Here is a 16,689-nt window from a genome sequence, read left to right on the forward strand (position 1 = left end):
ATTGTTTAACGCGTTCAAAAGTTGAGACAGTCGAAAATCCTGGTGATTCTGGACAGATTTAGAAATCAGAACCCAGAACTCGTAAAATCGTGGAAATCCGGAATAATATGAAACACAACGTGGCGTCATTGATTGCTTCATTTGCTTTAGGCTGGAACAATAAGTGCTGTAAAAAAATTACAATATGTGTACAAGCGACGATTCTAATCGAAGGAACTAATCGACTGATCATACAGACCACAACTCTTGCTCCTCGACTTGGGCCCGCGACAAACAATCGCCGTGACGTAAACGTAAGACGTAAAACATGAGTTGAAGAATCATCAATCGATGCATTGCTTTAAGTTTACGTATTTCAAAAAATGATAAAAAGAATAATAAGAACCACCAAAAGAAAATTCATCAACAGATTTATCATATTTTTCTACTTCTTTCATTTTTCCGATAAACACTGATTGAAAAAAATGAAGTTCGCCAACAGACTCAGCATATTTTTATATTTCTTTCATTTTTCCGATAAACGTTAGTTGATTCTTCAGGTTTATGTCCTATATTTATGTTTAAGGCAATTTGCCTGCGAGGGCTCTCACGCCGCCGATTTTACCAACAGTTCACGTCTTTTCCTTCTCCTCTTCGTTCGCGTATCTGTTGCTGTCATGGAAGATCGCGTTGGACGTTTCGCTCGCATCCTCAGCATGCAAATCGACCTCTTCGGCACTTCGTAAGTTACGGTCGACGGGCGACGTCTCTTCCGTTGATTTTCTCGTCTCTACTTCTTCGACCGTCATCTTCTTTCGATCGCTGATCACATTGCCCTTGTCATCTGAATTAGTTCTCGGCGATGATTCTACATGACTTTCCTTCTTCTCGAGAGAATATTCTTCCAGCGGCACCGAACTGCTTGTATCTAGCGAGGTCTTCGTCGCGGTCGACTGTTTCGTAGACTCCGACTTCGCCGACAAGACATCCCCAGCTGCCTCGTCCAAGCTGGTCAGCTCCTCAATCACGACACCCTGAAGTGTACCCGGAAGGGCCAAGGGTTCCCTGAGTGATTCAGGCACTGAAGTCTCCCCGGAAGTAACTGAGGCTTGAGCATCATTCATATTGCCCGTGCTCTTTGTCGCAACACCTGCAGGTAAGTAATCCATGTTGGAACCCACGTCCTCCACGCTAGTGATAAAATTCAGGTATCGATTCTGAAGAGTCGCCTCATCTCTCGGGTAACCCAGCATCAGAATATCCAACGCGGGTTCTATGAGCTTCGCGCCTCCGGCGCTCAGATTCATGTCAGGATCGGAGTTCCGGTTGATCCGGAAGTGACAATTGCGCGACACGTCCGCCAACAGCTGCATCACGATCGGCAGCTCGGGACGATCGGCGAAGGCGTTGCTACTCTTCTGGGACCTTCCGTGACGCTCGTCGTCGTGACTGCGCGGAAAGTTCCCATTTTTTTTTATTAAATATGTTTTATTTAATTGCCGATTGTTAATAATAATCATTACCAATTCGTAGCTTCGCACGCGCTGGATTTCGCAGCGTCAGTTCTCGTCTGCACTTCTTCGGCTTTTTTGTCCAGAGGCTCGCTCGCCGAGTCATCCGAATTAGTTTCACTGTTCGTTAAGTCGAACAGCGGCAACGGCACGGAGTCGTGGAACTCGCCGGTGTGTTGGAGCCGACTCGTGGCGAAGGCGTTCTCCAGCGAGAGGGTGGTCTTTCTCAGAGCCTCCTCTCGTCGAAGACGGTGCCGCCCGCTCCTGGCTTCTCGCAAACTCAGATTATTCTCTGACGCAATCAAATGCTCGTTATATACAACAGCAGTTTCCTGCGCCAAAGGAGCGTCATTGGAAATAGAATCTGAGCGAAGATCCCTTTGCCGGCGACGACGCGCTAGAAATCCTCGGATACCTTCGAAAAATTACTCTGGTTATTCGTTATCATGTTTGACGATCCTCTTACAATATCGTCGATATTTTTATATTGTCAATCGACTTTCCTGATTTCAACAAACTGTCGACAAAAAATTAACTGAAGTCCAAAAAGTATAATAACGTCTTAAAAAATTATAATCCTGAAATCTAAATGATAATTTTTCTAAGTTGCTTGTCCGCCCAATATGATATATACTCACAAGCTTGGATTTTTACAACCGCCGAATGAAAATCGTCCTTCTCCCGAACGATCGATCCATTCTCCATGATTTTCGGAGCTTCGTCGAGGGCTTTTGTCTTCTCGTCTGTACTCGTACTCGAACCAAAAGCTGCAATCACTGTCTCCGCGGTCGACGACTTCGTTGCCGTGGTCCAATATCGTCCATGATGATCCGTCGACGATTGTTCCGAGATTGCGCTCGTTATCGGTCCGTGAACACTTTCCAACTTTGCCGGAGAATTGTCAATCTTCTCTTCTTGTCTGTTTGCCACGACTGTCGCGGTATGATTATCGGCGACGATGGATTCCTCGGGAGTGACCGACTCGATCGGAGCGTGTTCAGCGTCTTCGTTTTCTTCCGTCGACTTCTGCAGCGAATCTTCCCTTGATTTCGTTGCCTCCAGAACTTCCACATGCTGCTGCTTATTTTCTTCGTCTGCCATAGATTCCTCTCGCTCGTGTTTCTCTCCGTCCTTCGACACTTCCTGCTCGTGTTTCTCTTCGTCCTTCGATTCTTCATGCTGACGTTCTATTTGCACCTCCACATCTTCTTCTTCGCGATGCTCCCGACCTTCCGACTCTTCTTGTCTGTCTTCTTTCGGTTTCTCATGGAATTCTTCTGTTTCATTCACACTGTCGTTGTTTTGGCTCTTTGGAACATCCTTCATTTGTTCGTCTCCTAGACCTTTCTGATTGTCGGCGAACTTGTCGTCAATAACGTCGCCGTTACGTTCGACTGCAATTTTCTCATCGGCAATCTCATGTCCTCCATTCTCTTCTTGAAACTCGTCTTGCTCAAACTCTGCTAGAGGCGCGAGTTGGCTGATCTCTACGTGTTCTTTCTCTTCAACTTCCAATTTAGTTTCTTCGGTTTCTTGATTTGTTGTTTCGTTATCTTCAACTAAGCATTCGTCTCTCTCAAACACTGTTGGAGGAGTCACCTGGCTACTTTCCACGTGTTTCTTCTCCTCGTCTTCCGACCTGGTTTCTTTAGTTTTTTCGTTGATCATCGCCTTATTATCAGCCTCGTTCTCTTGACTGCTATCCGCTAAATGGCTTGACAAATCGCGAACTACTTCGCTCCTTACAACATCTTCGTCGTGCAACGTTCCATATTGCTCCGAAGGTACATCTTCTTTTTCTTTCTCTGCTTCGTCAACTGATACGGAGTGCATAGAGTCCGATAATGGTTGACTAGTTCCATCGGCCACGTCCAGACTAACCTCTGCGGGATGGTCGTCGGACCTCTTTTCCGTGCGATCTGATTCTTCAGCACTGAGTTGCGCTTCTTTATCCAACAGACCTATCAATTCCTTCGCGATCTCTTCCTCGCTGTCCAATTCCTCCGACTTTCTCTTCTCTCGCAAAGTTGAGCTAACACGTGCGGTGTCGTCGACTTTTTTCTCTTGAACTTTCGTTTCATCCAAGACAGCTTCTGGGGACAACGAGTCTCTGTTTAACAGCTCATATTCCGCTTGCTCCGCTTGATATAGTTGATCGGCCTCCGGAACGTCCGACTACAATCAGAAATTCAGTGGTTTGAGCAATAATCAGGTTTGAGATTAATCAGTCAAAAGTTAAATTCGCTAAGCCAATCTTACAGATCCTCAACTTTAAATTGAATTTAAGTAGGAACGGATATATTAACTCACCCAACCCTGCGGCAAACTCTCCTCGACAGGAGTCTCCAACTCGCGGTCGGCCAAGACCAGTCGATTCCCCATCGTCAGTCTCTCGTCCGGTGTCAACGGTTCAATCAAGGACATCGTGGCATCGCTCTCCCTCGGGCTGTCATTACTCCCCTTCGTCGCCGTGCCATTAGCCGTCATCTTGAACGACGATACTGTGTTATCCTGAAGAGAGTCCAAATTCAGCTCCGGCACTATCGGTCTGCCGATGCTCGAGCTTCCGGCCGACTGATTACTCGCGGTGCTCTCCTTCGCGTCGCTTGAAGTGGTCATGGTGTGGATATCCTGGCTACTGCCATTCTCCTCCGACGTGCTTCTGGACTCCATTGCGATGTTCGTTTTGCTCGCATTCGTCAAACCGATGCTGTCGATATTGTCGGCTGAAGCTTCGTACTCATGAACGCGATGAGCAGGAATTTCTTCGACATTCGTCGACTCGGGAGTCGTCCCTACATCGGTCTCGTTCTCTTCGTGCTCCGCAATGTCCTCGAGCTTCATCGTGCCTTCAGCCTGCGCAACTGCCTGTTCATCTTCCTTCTTCTCTAAATGGCTCTCTTCCTTTGCTTGTTTGTCGTTCTCTTTATCTTCTTCCTCTTCTTCTCCTTCTTCTTTGATCCTGTCTAAGTCCTGATGGGTTATCACTATGTCTTGACTCCTCGCGCCGTGCACGAAGTCAATGTCGACTGGCTTCTGAACACTAACTTCCGGACGGATGTATTCGCCAAAGACATTCATGTCATATTCGTCCTGTTGCGTCTCGTCCTTTGACACGTCTTCCAGGGTACTGTCGTGAGAGGTTAATTCTTCGAAAAAAGTAAACGGAAAATCATTGTTGGAATATTATTGCAACGATATTCGTGTAGCATATTTTAAGATGAGGTTTTTAATATTGTGTAAATATCATGACAATTAACTTTTATATCTTAATGTTTTTAAATAATTAATTTTAATATCTTAATGTTCCTAAAAAAAACACTATCGTTATTCAAGAAAATGATTATAGATTGTTGATTAAAAATCAAATTAGACTAAAGAACAGTAAAAGCCCAATGGCAGATATGAAATTTCTATATATGTGTGCACACACATACACACAAAAAAAAAGCTCTCATCAGAAAAATAATTTCACATCCGCAATTGGGCTGTATCGTTCTTTTCTTCTCTTATAATTTGATTAATTTGATTTTTACGATATTTAGAAAGATCGTATTATGCTTTTATAGGTAACGTCTTCAAAGTATTTTTTAAATTTCAAGTGAAGACGATATACTCGCTTTCGCAGCGCGGAGAAATGCGGAGCATTAAGTGAAGAGATCAAATCAACGTTTTAAAATGCTGATCTAACGTTGTGTGTTTATTGAGTACTCTACCGGTTGGGCGATTGGTTGAGTCCGACGATCCTCGATCCTCGATCTCTGGAATTACGGGAGATGGACACGGTCTGTCCGGAATAATCACGGTCGTCACGGTATCAGGGATCTCGCACGGAGAGCCTTCGCTAAGGACGTAAGAAAATGGAATTTTTAAGGACAGCGGCGTAGTCGGCGGTAACTCGTTGACCTCGCGTTTCTTCCTTCCTTTCGTTCCACTCATGCTGTTTCCATTCGTCGAAGGACTCGCTTTCGAACATTCATCTACAGCTGCGGTATTTCCGGAGCTTGTAGTCTGTAGCGACGCATCTGTCGCCATAGTTTCGCTGTTTGACACGTCGTCCTCGTCATCCGTCCCGTGAACGGCCACTTCCGCAAACTGCTCGTCTTTCTCCTGAAATCGTGTGTTTGCAGATTCCAGACTTTTGATATGATGCTTAACCACTAATTCCTCCACAGCAATCGGCGACTCCTCCGTTTCGTTTGTCGATACCTCAATTTGATCCTTGGATCCCTTCTCCTCGTTCAGCTCTTCGGTCGCTACCGTTGTGGGCGATTCACTTCCCTCTGTCGTTATTTTCATTCCGCTCTTCAACATTTCCATTTCCTCCTCCGATCTTTTAATTTCGCTCGAGATTTTCACATCGTTTGCCGACATTTCCGTCAAGTTTTCCGTTTCGCTCTTCGGTGTCTCTACATTATTAATCTCTTCTTCCACTTTATTTGCCGATTCCTCAACTTTATCCTTTTCTTCTTCACTCATCAATTTTCTTTTTTCACTCGGTGTTTCACTTTCGTTTGTAAGTTTCTCTGCATTATTGCTCTCCTTCTCTGCTTCTTTTGCCGAATTTTCTTTCCCTTCTTCTTTTTCTTCTTCTCCTTCTTCTTCATTCGACGTTCCTCGTCCGTTCATCGACTTTTCTACCTCATCCGCAATCTTTTGCGTCTCATCACTCGATCTCCTTGCTTCGTTCATTTCCTCAACACTAGTCGACTTTCTCCCTTCGCTTTCCGCTTCATCATTACACGTAGTGACCTGTTGGCCAGCCAACGCCTTTTCAATATTCCGCTCCACCATCTCGATCTCGATCAACCTGTCCTTCAGACCGTCAAGGGTGTTATTTTGCATGTCACTGTCGTCCGGAAGTTTTTCCCGCTCGTCTTCCTCGAACTCCAACGAGTCCGGCCGCGGTGGCACGTCGGTCACTTCCGGCGTTACGTTCAAGCTGTCCTTGTAAACTTCCTCTACCCTTTTCTCTTCCGATTTCGTTGATGATCCTCGACGCTCCTCAAGTTCTCGATCGAGGGAAGCATCGCTCATACGTTTGCCAGTGAGCTCCCACGAAGTGTCCTTCCAAAGAGCTTCCTCCTCCGCATCTTCGTCTCCTTTACCACCTTCTCCATCCCCCGGTATCAAGTCCTGACCACCACCATTCGGATCTCGCGTCGCATCAGTTGCTGCCGCGTTTCGTTCATCCCCGTCTTTCGGAAGAGTCGCGATGTCCTCCATGTCACTCGTAACGTCGCGCATCGTCGAACCGTCTTCGGCAACCTTGGCGTTGTCGATGTCCTGCTCCTGCGACCTCTTGCCGGACGCCGACAAGACCGGCAACGACAACTCGTCCTTTCTCTTGATCGACTTGGGCGCTTCCGGCGAGATCGGCGGCAGAATGAGTCCTCCGTTCGAGCCGTTCTTCGTGACTCCGTTCCTGCAGCTCCTGGAAGATGGCGGCCTAACAATGGGCAAGGAGACCACGTTTGCGTGATCGGAAGTATCAGGTGACGTCGTCGATGGTTCTTCGCGTTTATCACTGCCCGGCTCGACTTTACGGCCGTTCAGTTCGGACGTCGACATCGAGATGCCCTCCAGGATGCTCTGCGTAGCGGTCAGTCTCGCCTCCAAGGTGTCGTGGCCTGCACTGGGCTCGTGTTCCGACTTGTTGCTCCGCTCTGTGTCATCGCCGCCGCTTTCGCGTCTCCTCGACCTTCGCCCGGAGTTAGACGTGCTGCGTCTTCCTGGTCGCCTCTCGTCGTCCTCCGTGTTCGATAGCACCTCACACCGCCCCGTCGGCTGATCCTTCGCCTCGTCGACTCTCTTCGCGTCGTTGGACTGTCGGTCACCGCTTCTCCCTCGCCGCTTGTCCTCATCGTCGTCGTGATCATGGTCGCACTTCCTGCTGTCCCTACGCGGGCAACGGCGAAACCTTTCGTCCTCGTTCCAGGCGAAGTCAACCGAGCGCGAACGCTTGCCTCGCGGGCGCCTCATCTCCTCCAACTTCTCCTTGATGATCGGAGCCGCGCGATCGATCACCTCCTGCACCTGCTCCACGTAGGTAGGCGAGCGGAGTACCTCCAGGCTCGCTGAGCTCGCGAACTTACGCAGGACATACGCCCTGATGCGGTCCATGCTGAGCGCCCTCGACGAGACTTTCCTCTCGGAGGAATGTTCGGAGAGCCATGCCGCCATTTTTGGACCGCCGACCACTTTGAGTCCACTACCGGCGCCCTTAACGCTTGCTCTCTCGTAGCTGGTAATCAAAGAACGGAAGTTCGTAAACGGGAAAATGATGCTTCAGATTCAAATGAATCTCCGCCTCTAGCATAAATTCGCGAAAAATGTTCCATTTGAAATGATCTCCGCGCTGAAGTGATTTCAAATGAAACTGAAAGATCCCATTGATGGGAAAATTCTTGCTAAAATCTTTCGCTAAAATCTCACTAAATTCATGAGCTTATTTAAACTCAACTTTGCGCAGGTGACTTTCTCTGCGCAACCCAGTCAGAACCATAGTGTCGATTCGACATCGATGAGGGTTGAATTAACGTCGGTTCAACAACGGTTCATCGGCCATTTCAACGTGAAATCAACGTTGAATCAACAACGACGATTCTGACTGAGAATTGTACCATACCTGTCTTCAAGTTTGTCCCTCGTTGCAATTTCGCGATCTGTCTCAGTCTCGGACTCGGTCTCGATCCGCCGCGCCTTCTTCAAGGGTCTTCGAGTGGAGGTCCTGCCTGCGGTCATCATCGCAGTGCGTTCGATCTCCTCCTCGGCACTCTTGTCCATCTTCACTTTCGTTCTGGACCGCCTCTCGCATCGAATTCCCTTCTCCACACTGTCGGACAGCTTGCCCTTCTCACCGGAGTTCAGTTTATTCTTCCTGAGTTCTTGCTTAATGTCTTTCGTCAGGATAGTCTTACTGGAGCTGCGGAGAACAGTCATCTGCGAGATGATCTTCGTCGCGCGAGGTTCAGACGGCGTATCCTTGTCCTTGGTGGACCTCCTCGAGGCTCTCCTCGTGTTCGACGAGCTCTTCGAACATGTCTGCTTCGACGACTTCCGCTTCTCTCTGCCGACAGACACGTCCTCCGGACTCTCCTCCACGTCGGCAGGCGTCTTGCCGCGTCTCTCGAGGATTTTGGCCTCTTTGTCCAAGGACCGCCTGCTCCGCTGGGTATCTCCGGCATCTCCGGACTCTTTGGTAGGCCACAGATTAAATTCACGAGTAAAATCATCATCGTCGTGATATTGTTCTCGCAGCTTCAGCAGTTTCTCAAAATGGCGGGCCGCGAAGACATAGATGTCCTCGGGACGGTAGCGCAGCACCTCCCTGGTAAGACCTTCGACCGCGGCTGCGAGCCCGTGAGGCACCCGCGGCCCTATGAGATATCCTGTGCCAGGATACAGGCCGGGACGACTGGTCGGACTCAGCATTGTGCATTGCCTTATTGCGAACCTCGTGAACGCTATAATATGTGCGATGTTATCTCTTGTTCTTGAATAATTTTACTACTTGCGGCATTGCTGCTGCGTCACGCATTTCACCGTAGCATCATGCAATAGGTTTTCTTTCAAGGACGCGGGTGATTCTAGCGAGATCCTTATCTGATTTGCGCTTGCACTCTGCATATTCGGAAGAGAAAAATTATTATAAACTTTATGTTACTGCAATATAAACGCGATTAATATTAACATTAATTAAAATATTATACATATAGACTGCTTCACAATGTAATTTTATAAATAATAATATATTGATAAGTAAAATTCAAGTAATGAAAAATCGCGTAAATAATACAAATAATTAAGAAGCAATGAACAAAATGTTATTCAGTAAGCACATATCGACGGTAAACGTTATATAAATATTATAAGTTCTCACTCAACAACATGAATGCAATGTAACAATCACGTTGCATGCAACAATCTAATTACAAAATTGTTATTTTTAATTAATGTTCCCTGGACCGGTAAATTCGATCAGAATGTCACAGCAGATTTGCGGTCATCTGTGTCCGCATGAAGCTCGTGTTCTGGCATAACTTGACAGCAGATTGATAGCAGATTGATAGCTGAACAGTACCCGCAGTATGTTCCATTGAAATATATCCGCAGAATGACGAATCCGCGCGGTTACTACGATATACTGTCAAATTATGCCAACAGATCTCGTATTGTATTCCTGCCAGCAAGCTGTTGACGAAAATTCACAACAGATTACTGCTCAAAGTCTGCATCGCAGATGCGCACATGCTCTCATAAGGGTGCCTCAGACTATTCAATTTCTACCGCGAAACCATTTTCTGCAACCCTCTAAGGAGTGACAGAAAGTGACGTGACAGGTGTTCCAAGTGCATTGTGTGCGTACGAATACACATGTGTGTGCATACCGAGGTGCAATACCATCTCACACGCGGGGTGTGTGATATCAGGCGCTCGTACGGCGTGCGTGTACCTGTCAAAGTGCGAGAAGCGACATCGCCAATCCAAGCGGTGCTGTGAACGCGAATCTGCGCTCCAAGAACCAGTTGTGTCTACGCACTCGGGAAGGGAATAACACGGAAGAGTTGCCACCATCGAGTGCGTGCACCCCTGTGGCATAACTGAATCACCGCTACCAGCCTGCTCGGACGATGGTGGTCGATGCTTCCTCCATTGATTAGCTGACGGTCTGGCGGCCACGTGACTCCGCCGCAGAATTACATTAGCGCACGTACCGCTTAAAATATGGAATCGAGCCGGAGGAGAGAGAGAGAATAATAATGCGCGACTGACGTAAGCGCGCGTGATACGCGGTAGGTGGTTTTTTTTTAGCAACTTCCTTCACGAAGGTTCACCACCGAACGGAGCGGTTCGGTTGAAATTTGCCACCCGGTGTGTGACCGGGATACCGAATGATTGATGATACGATCCGCGAGTGTTCTCGGAGGTTTATAGTGTATTTATGTATATGTTAGAGATGTTCAAAATGGATACTTTGCTAAGGATATTTATACGACGATTAACAATTAAAATCAGTAACTTTATTCTTCCACTGGGTAAAAAATGAAACTCTATTGCGTCATTTCCTTGAACCGCTTCTCGTCCAGTGCGTACTGCTTTAGAAATTCTATCTCTAGAGGATGCATTCTTTTAGCTGGCACAACGAGACAATGCAACGGTGGTCCCAGATCGACACTCGTCATATCTTGCAGAGAACAAACGACGATACGCTGGTCCTCACAGCCCACTCGAGCTAGGCCCACTGCTAAACACTGATCCGTAAGTTCTGCCAAATATGAGAAAAGTGAAATATCACTTTCATATGAAAATAATATAATTATACCACTAATTATTATAACTAAATATGTCAGTTAATCATACTTCATTGACCATTACTATAATGTGATTCTTTAACCCCTTCGCCTACAATATCGTGTCAGAGACGTGGTACACGTCGATCGGGTTACACGCGACAAACACTTAATAATTTTCTTAAAAAACGTAGCGAAACAACGTGAGAGTGCAAAAGACGTAAGGTTGCATTATATATACCAATATGCTTTGAAAGATACCATACGATTCAAGATTATTAAATTTTTGTAAATTTTATCAAGACGTTAATAATTTATAATGTGTTTATCTAGAAATTGAAATAAAAATGTTATTGATTTATTATTCACTTCAAGATAATAAATCTTCCTTGTTCAATGATCAATTGATCATAATTATTTATCAAACATCTTGCAAAATAAAATTAGTTGTACCAAACACATGTATTTACATATCAAAAGACGTGTGTGATTTGCACAACTTCGAGCTCAGTCAAACCGTGAAATGGCTCGACGTGTGACCGACCTTGTTGTTGTTTATGGCATGCGCCATCAGAACTTAAATTGTAAGGCAAGGAGTTAATGTAAAATTATATGTATAATCACAAACCTGTAATCTGACTATCCTGAATCTTATTATTGAGTACTTCTATCAATTGATTAGCCGCTTCGTTGACACTCATAAATTTAGGAGGCATATAGTCTTTCTTTTTTTTCAAAATACTCTCCAAAGTAGGCTCTTTAACTTTGATATCTAAGAGACATAATGTGTGCAAGTCTCTCTGTCTGTTAGAAATTATCCTTTCATAGAAACTATCAGGCTGCCAAGTGTCAGTCCAATATGGAATTGAAACAGTCTCTCCATACGAATACAACTGCAAGCCGCAACATCCAACTGCAGTTAATATCGACGAATTGTGTATAACTTTTACCTGATTAAAAATGCGTTATTTTTGGATATAGTTTCATCTCTATTAAATATATACAAATAAATTTTAAGTAATAAAATTCATAAAGTTCATAAAGTTAAATTACTATAAGTAATTTATAAAGGAATAATATTCTTTAAGTAAATAATCCACCAATATTCCCCTATTTTTTGTACCTGTATATCCTTTTCCTTTGCACGAAGTACTAAATCTGTATGTGTGGTAGCACCAAAGGGATCTCCTACCACCAAGAAAGCTACATCCTCATCTTCTTTTGGCAATATCTCATCTGCACAGCTCTCTACTAATTCGCGATCAGCTACAATCAACGGGCACCCATAGAACTCTTCCTAAACATTAAACTGCAATAATTGTATATATCTACTATATTTTAAATGAAATATATATAATTATATACTTTGTTACATGCAGATACACATCAGATTGTTTCATTTTCCTTTTTTATAGCGAATGTCATTGCAAAAGTCAATACAAACCAAAGTTTCTTGCTGCACTGTCAAAATAGAGGTGTAAGACTCCAAATACACGCGATTGCATTTCTTAATAATTTCGAGTCCTTTGACAGTAATATCTTTCACATCGCCCAGCCCTAATCCTATTAAATAAAACATGATTTATAATCGAAATTAACGTTTTTATTCTTATCAATATTGTAAACAGAGTGTAGAATTTCGTTTATTGATTCGTTAGAATAACAGATTTAAAGGGCTTTCTATAGAAAACACAGACGCAGATTACGTGTCACACAGAGCTGAAACTTAGATGATATTTTTTAGTTAGGAAATTCGAATGTATTGCCATCTTATATAGTTTGAGTTTCAAATACTTCCAGTGGTCGTAGGAAGTCAGGAAAGGTGTCATTTTCTTCTTTTATGAAGGCCAGTAAATTATGGTTTGAGTCTTAGCTAAAAATCAGATTTTTAGTTGAAACTCAAATCACAAGCTGGTGGCAGAGAGGAACATGAGAGCGGCTAAAGCCTCTTGCACAATGTCAGGCAACAGGCAATAAGAATAAAAATAGACTAATCACAATAGATTATTCTTGTAATAATCGATAATAGGCTTGTTGCCTGGCATTGTGCAAGGGGCCTTACTGCTTACGCTTAAGGCTCATCTACATTAGCTATAAGAGTAAGGCTGTAAAGCGTGGTCTACAATGGCAGTAAGCAGTAAGAAGTAAGCATAAGCGGTAAGAAATAAACCAATCACAGTCGATTATGATAAAAATAGTCAACTGTGGTTGGTCCATTTCTTACTGTTCACACTTTCTTCTTACTACTTACGGCCATTGTAGACCACGCTTTAGATCTTTACATTCAGACCAATAACGTTGACGAATTATTCACAGTTGCGCAACTGTTGAGTGTCGTGAACGCATCCATTCCTGGTACTTAGGGCTGTATTCATAGTCCGGTCTTATATTTAAGATCGTCTTAAGTTCATCTTCAGATGCTGTATAGATCATTTCATTGGCTACAGAATATCTGAACGTGAACTCAAGACGGTCTTAAATATAAGATCCGACTATGAATACGGCCCTTGGACTTACTTTTATATTTCTTTATATATTCTTCTTTCGAAACGAATTATTTAATTTATATATTATTGATTAACACCACTGTGTTAGGAGAAAAGAGAGAGATATTCTATTTAGTGCTTTTTGTCGCACCATTTCTCTGCAAAATGGTTACCTTCGCGAAAACTGTGGCATGCTGAGTTAGGTATATGTGTTGAATCTATATATATATATATATACATATATTTGTCATTAGCTCCGACCGGTAGCAATTCCCGGAAAAGAGGTACACTGTCATTGGCGAACACGATAGCAGAGTGCCAAAGTGAAAAGTAAAAAGGATGCTGTTGCATCGAATGACGTCTCTGCTTCGCGGTGTGACTACGTTTAAGGAGACGAATGTCATAACCAAGTCGTACCTTCGTTCAGCGATTACCACACCATCCGGGGCAATATTGCCCGAACCTAAGAGAACGCCGTTTAGTCTTCTGGGTGTAATCAGCAGTGTCGTCTTCGGCCTCCTCGTTGGCGCCACGATTAGCAAGAATGTAGCAAACTTCCTCGAGGAGAACGATCTCTTCGTACCTTCTGATGACGATGACGACGACGATTAGCAATGATAAAACGGCTGCAGCAATCTATAATTGTTAAAAGCACACAGTCCTGTTATAGGTGTTCTTAACATCAATGGTAATATCTTTTAGTCCCTTCTTTCTCACTATATAAATCTATAGAGAAACTTTTGCCATCTATCCTTTTAATTTTTAAACATATATATATATATATATATGAAACAGGATGTTGAGTATTGCGAAAGCAATATGTATTCATTATGTTTGTACAATACATTTCAATTGATTATTAATTTTAGTTTGTTGGTACTTGAAATGTTACTAAATCTTTTGTTCACGATATCAAAATTATGATTATAGTGAGTGATTCTAATATATTAGAATCTTATTATTCTGTGACTTGTTTTCAGAGTCAAGTTTGATGTCAGAAATGCAAGATAGTAATTGCACGATGTCAGATAATAAATGAAGAGATAGCTCTTCATTTGCACAATTTAGATATATTATTTAAGACACACACTATGATGCCTGAAGAATTATGTGTATATTATCATAGAAATATATATTTATACAATTGAAGTGTTAGCGCATGATAAAACTTATACAAAATCTTTTTATTTATAAGTTAAATATGTATATTTTTAAGTATATTTAAATAATTATATATTTCAATATATTTAAAGAAATATATACATATATTTATAAATTAGATCATGTTAACCCCTTGACTGTGGAGGCAGAAATGTACTAGTCGTGCCATTTTTGTGTTGGAAAAAATGTCGAATTTTCTATATAATATTTTTATAATAAGGGTTTTTGGGGTCGCTGAATCCAAATTTGATATTAAAATTCCGAAATTCAAAATGGCGGATCCAATATGGTGGGTCAAAATTATGAAAATAATTGGATATTTATGAAAGTGGGTATCTATATGTTCTTGGAATCGCTGAATCCGAATTTGATATCAAAATTTTTAAATTAAAAATTGCGGATCTAAATTTTGAAAATCAGATTTCATGATTTTTATAATTTTGACTCGCCATGTTGGATCCGCCATTTTGAATTTCGAAATTTTGATATCAAATTCGGATTCAGCAACCCCAAAGACATAAATACCTACTTTCATAAAAATTCTATTATTTTTATAATTTTGACTCGCCATGTTGCCTCCGCCATTTTGAATTTCGAAATTTTTGACATCAAATGCGGATTCAGCGACTCCAAAAATATATAGATACCCACTTTCATAAAAATCTGATTATTTTTATAATTTTGACTCGCCATGTTGGATCCGCCATTTTGAATTTCGAAATTTTGACATCAAATTCGGATTCAGCGACTCCAAAAACATATAGATACCCACCTGTATGCAAAAAACAATAGTTTTACTATTTTTTTTCTTCGATGCGTGTATACACGTCATCCACAGTCAAGGGGTTAAATACAACATAAATAATACAAAAACGCTTATTATGGCATCTGTACAGTGGGGCAACATTATGAAAACAGATGTACATATATGTGATTACAGTATTACATATATCTCTTTTCAGTCTTCGATTAATATCCACAATTTTCAAGCGTATATAATTTTAATAAATCATTTAAGGTAAATGTACCTATCCCTGGATGTTTAAGAGCACTATGAGAGAATGTTTCATAAGTTTCTTGCACTCATTGCACTAATAAAATGATTATTCATGTTATAAAAATCACGAATGTATGAAAATAAGTTTGGATATTTAACTAAAAGTTTGAAATGTAAGAAAAACTGTTATTCTATTTCTATATTGCAAATTTGTTTATTCTTGTTTAAAGACTAAAATGACAAAAATGTACAGGATTAGGTACATATGCAGGCATTGATATTTTTATCTTACAATTGACGTTTAAAGTATAATGAATCTAGTAAACATAAGAGAATTCTATTTTAATTCTTTCAAAACTATACAAATAATAAATCTATATCCTTCATAGAAAAACCGATATTTCCGATATTTTCAGAGGAAAACTATCATTAATATTACAATTTCACGATAAAAATTTGTATCACAATTTATCGAACAATTTAAAAATGTATACAATCACATATTATTCGAAGAATCTTTACAAAGATGCAAGAGGTATAAACAAGTACACAGTCTAGTCGGTATGAAAATTCTCATAAATACAAAAACGTGTGCATAAATAAATAAGTCTCGTTGTGTACGCAGAAAACCAGTCATAATTAATCAAGCAAACAAGTCTCCCTTTCAGTACGAATTTTAAAATACAGTAGAAAAACGCATCATTTGTTCAAGCTTGTCTAAAATCGACATAAGTACAGTGCATGTCAAGCAGATTGATGCGTAGTAGAGCTTGAAGGTTCATTCGCATCTAATATTAACCGGATAGCGGATAAATGTGAAAAATTCGGATTTTCCAAGATTCCGAACAGTCGAAGAGCCAAATTCGTGATTTGAATTTAAGTTCGCAGCGAGTTCGGCCAAATAGGCACATTCGCAACTTGAATTCCTCTCGAACATTTGACAGTCAATAGATCAATATTTAACACCGATTTAATGACTTGACATTACTTTTGATCGGATCCATATTCTCTTCCGGATTCGGATCTCGATTCCGATCCAAATAACTTAGATTGCCCAGATTATCCGAATACTTAGAAGCGTTAATACTTAATAACAAGTTCTTAAGGGAGTGCCCTGTGAATAATTGTTTAGTAAGCCAAAACCAAACAAACGATTACGAAGATATAGGGGTTCTTGTATTTAAATGTACCGTTACTTATTGAACAATTATCGCCTTTTCAGTTTATAGACTCGTTAGCTGATATTTAGGCGGATCTTATAT

At 42.0% G+C, this 16,689-nt stretch overlaps 3 protein-coding genes across 6 annotated transcripts; 1 reads left to right on the forward strand and 2 right to left on the reverse strand.

Moving 5' to 3' along the window:
- Nucleotides 1-464: 464 nt before the first annotated feature.
- Nucleotides 465-10,082, reverse strand: LOC105184201 (uncharacterized). 2 transcript variants are annotated; one of them, XM_025298340.1, is made up of 8 exons: nucleotides 9,946-10,082; nucleotides 8,119-9,113; nucleotides 5,700-7,734; nucleotides 5,207-5,600; nucleotides 3,801-4,639; nucleotides 2,129-3,665; nucleotides 1,503-1,905; nucleotides 465-1,428 (listed from the first exon to the last, which is right to left on the reverse strand). In XM_025298340.1, the coding sequence occupies exons 2-8, from the start codon at nucleotides 8,922-8,924 to the stop codon at nucleotides 612-614; spliced, it is 6,831 nt and encodes a 2,276-aa protein (XP_025154125.1). In that variant the 5' UTR covers nucleotides 8,925-9,113; nucleotides 9,946-10,082; the 3' UTR covers nucleotides 465-611. The 2 variants fall into 2 exon arrangements, with proteins under 2 accessions (XP_025154125.1, XP_011141116.1); XM_011142814.2 differs by having other exon boundaries at nucleotides 5,207-7,734.
- Nucleotides 10,083-10,491: 409 nt separating this feature from the next.
- On the reverse strand, nucleotides 10,492-12,507 carry Dph5 (diphthine methyl ester synthase). 3 transcript variants are annotated; one of them, XM_011142791.3, is made up of 4 exons: nucleotides 12,228-12,507; nucleotides 11,907-12,080; nucleotides 11,412-11,676; nucleotides 10,492-10,758 (listed from the first exon to the last, which is right to left on the reverse strand). In XM_011142791.3, exons 1-4 carry the CDS (start codon nucleotides 12,360-12,362, stop codon nucleotides 10,544-10,546), a joined length of 789 nt encoding a protein of 262 aa, XP_011141093.1. In that variant the 5' UTR covers nucleotides 12,363-12,507; the 3' UTR covers nucleotides 10,492-10,543. The 3 variants fall into 3 exon arrangements, with proteins under 3 accessions (XP_011141093.1, XP_011141094.1, XP_011141092.1); XM_011142792.3 differs by having other exon boundaries at nucleotides 11,412-11,733; nucleotides 11,907-12,049; nucleotides 12,228-12,504; XM_011142790.3 differs by having other exon boundaries at nucleotides 11,412-11,733; nucleotides 12,228-12,504.
- Nucleotides 10,627-14,418, forward strand: EMRE (Essential MCU regulator). Its single transcript, XM_019841898.2, has 3 exons — nucleotides 10,627-10,751; nucleotides 13,524-13,957; nucleotides 14,250-14,418. The coding sequence occupies exon 2, from the start codon at nucleotides 13,609-13,611 to the stop codon at nucleotides 13,879-13,881; it is 273 nt and encodes a 90-aa protein (XP_019697457.1). The 5' UTR covers nucleotides 10,627-10,751; nucleotides 13,524-13,608; the 3' UTR covers nucleotides 13,882-13,957; nucleotides 14,250-14,418.
- The last annotated feature ends 2,271 nt before the right edge of the window (nucleotides 14,419-16,689 follow it).

The sequence above is a fragment of the Harpegnathos saltator genome, unplaced genomic scaffold, assembly GCF_003227715.2.
Source record: "Harpegnathos saltator strain DR-91 unplaced genomic scaffold, Hsal_v8.6 scaffold215, whole genome shotgun sequence".
NCBI classification, from domain to species: domain Eukaryota; kingdom Metazoa; phylum Arthropoda; class Insecta; order Hymenoptera; family Formicidae; genus Harpegnathos; species Harpegnathos saltator.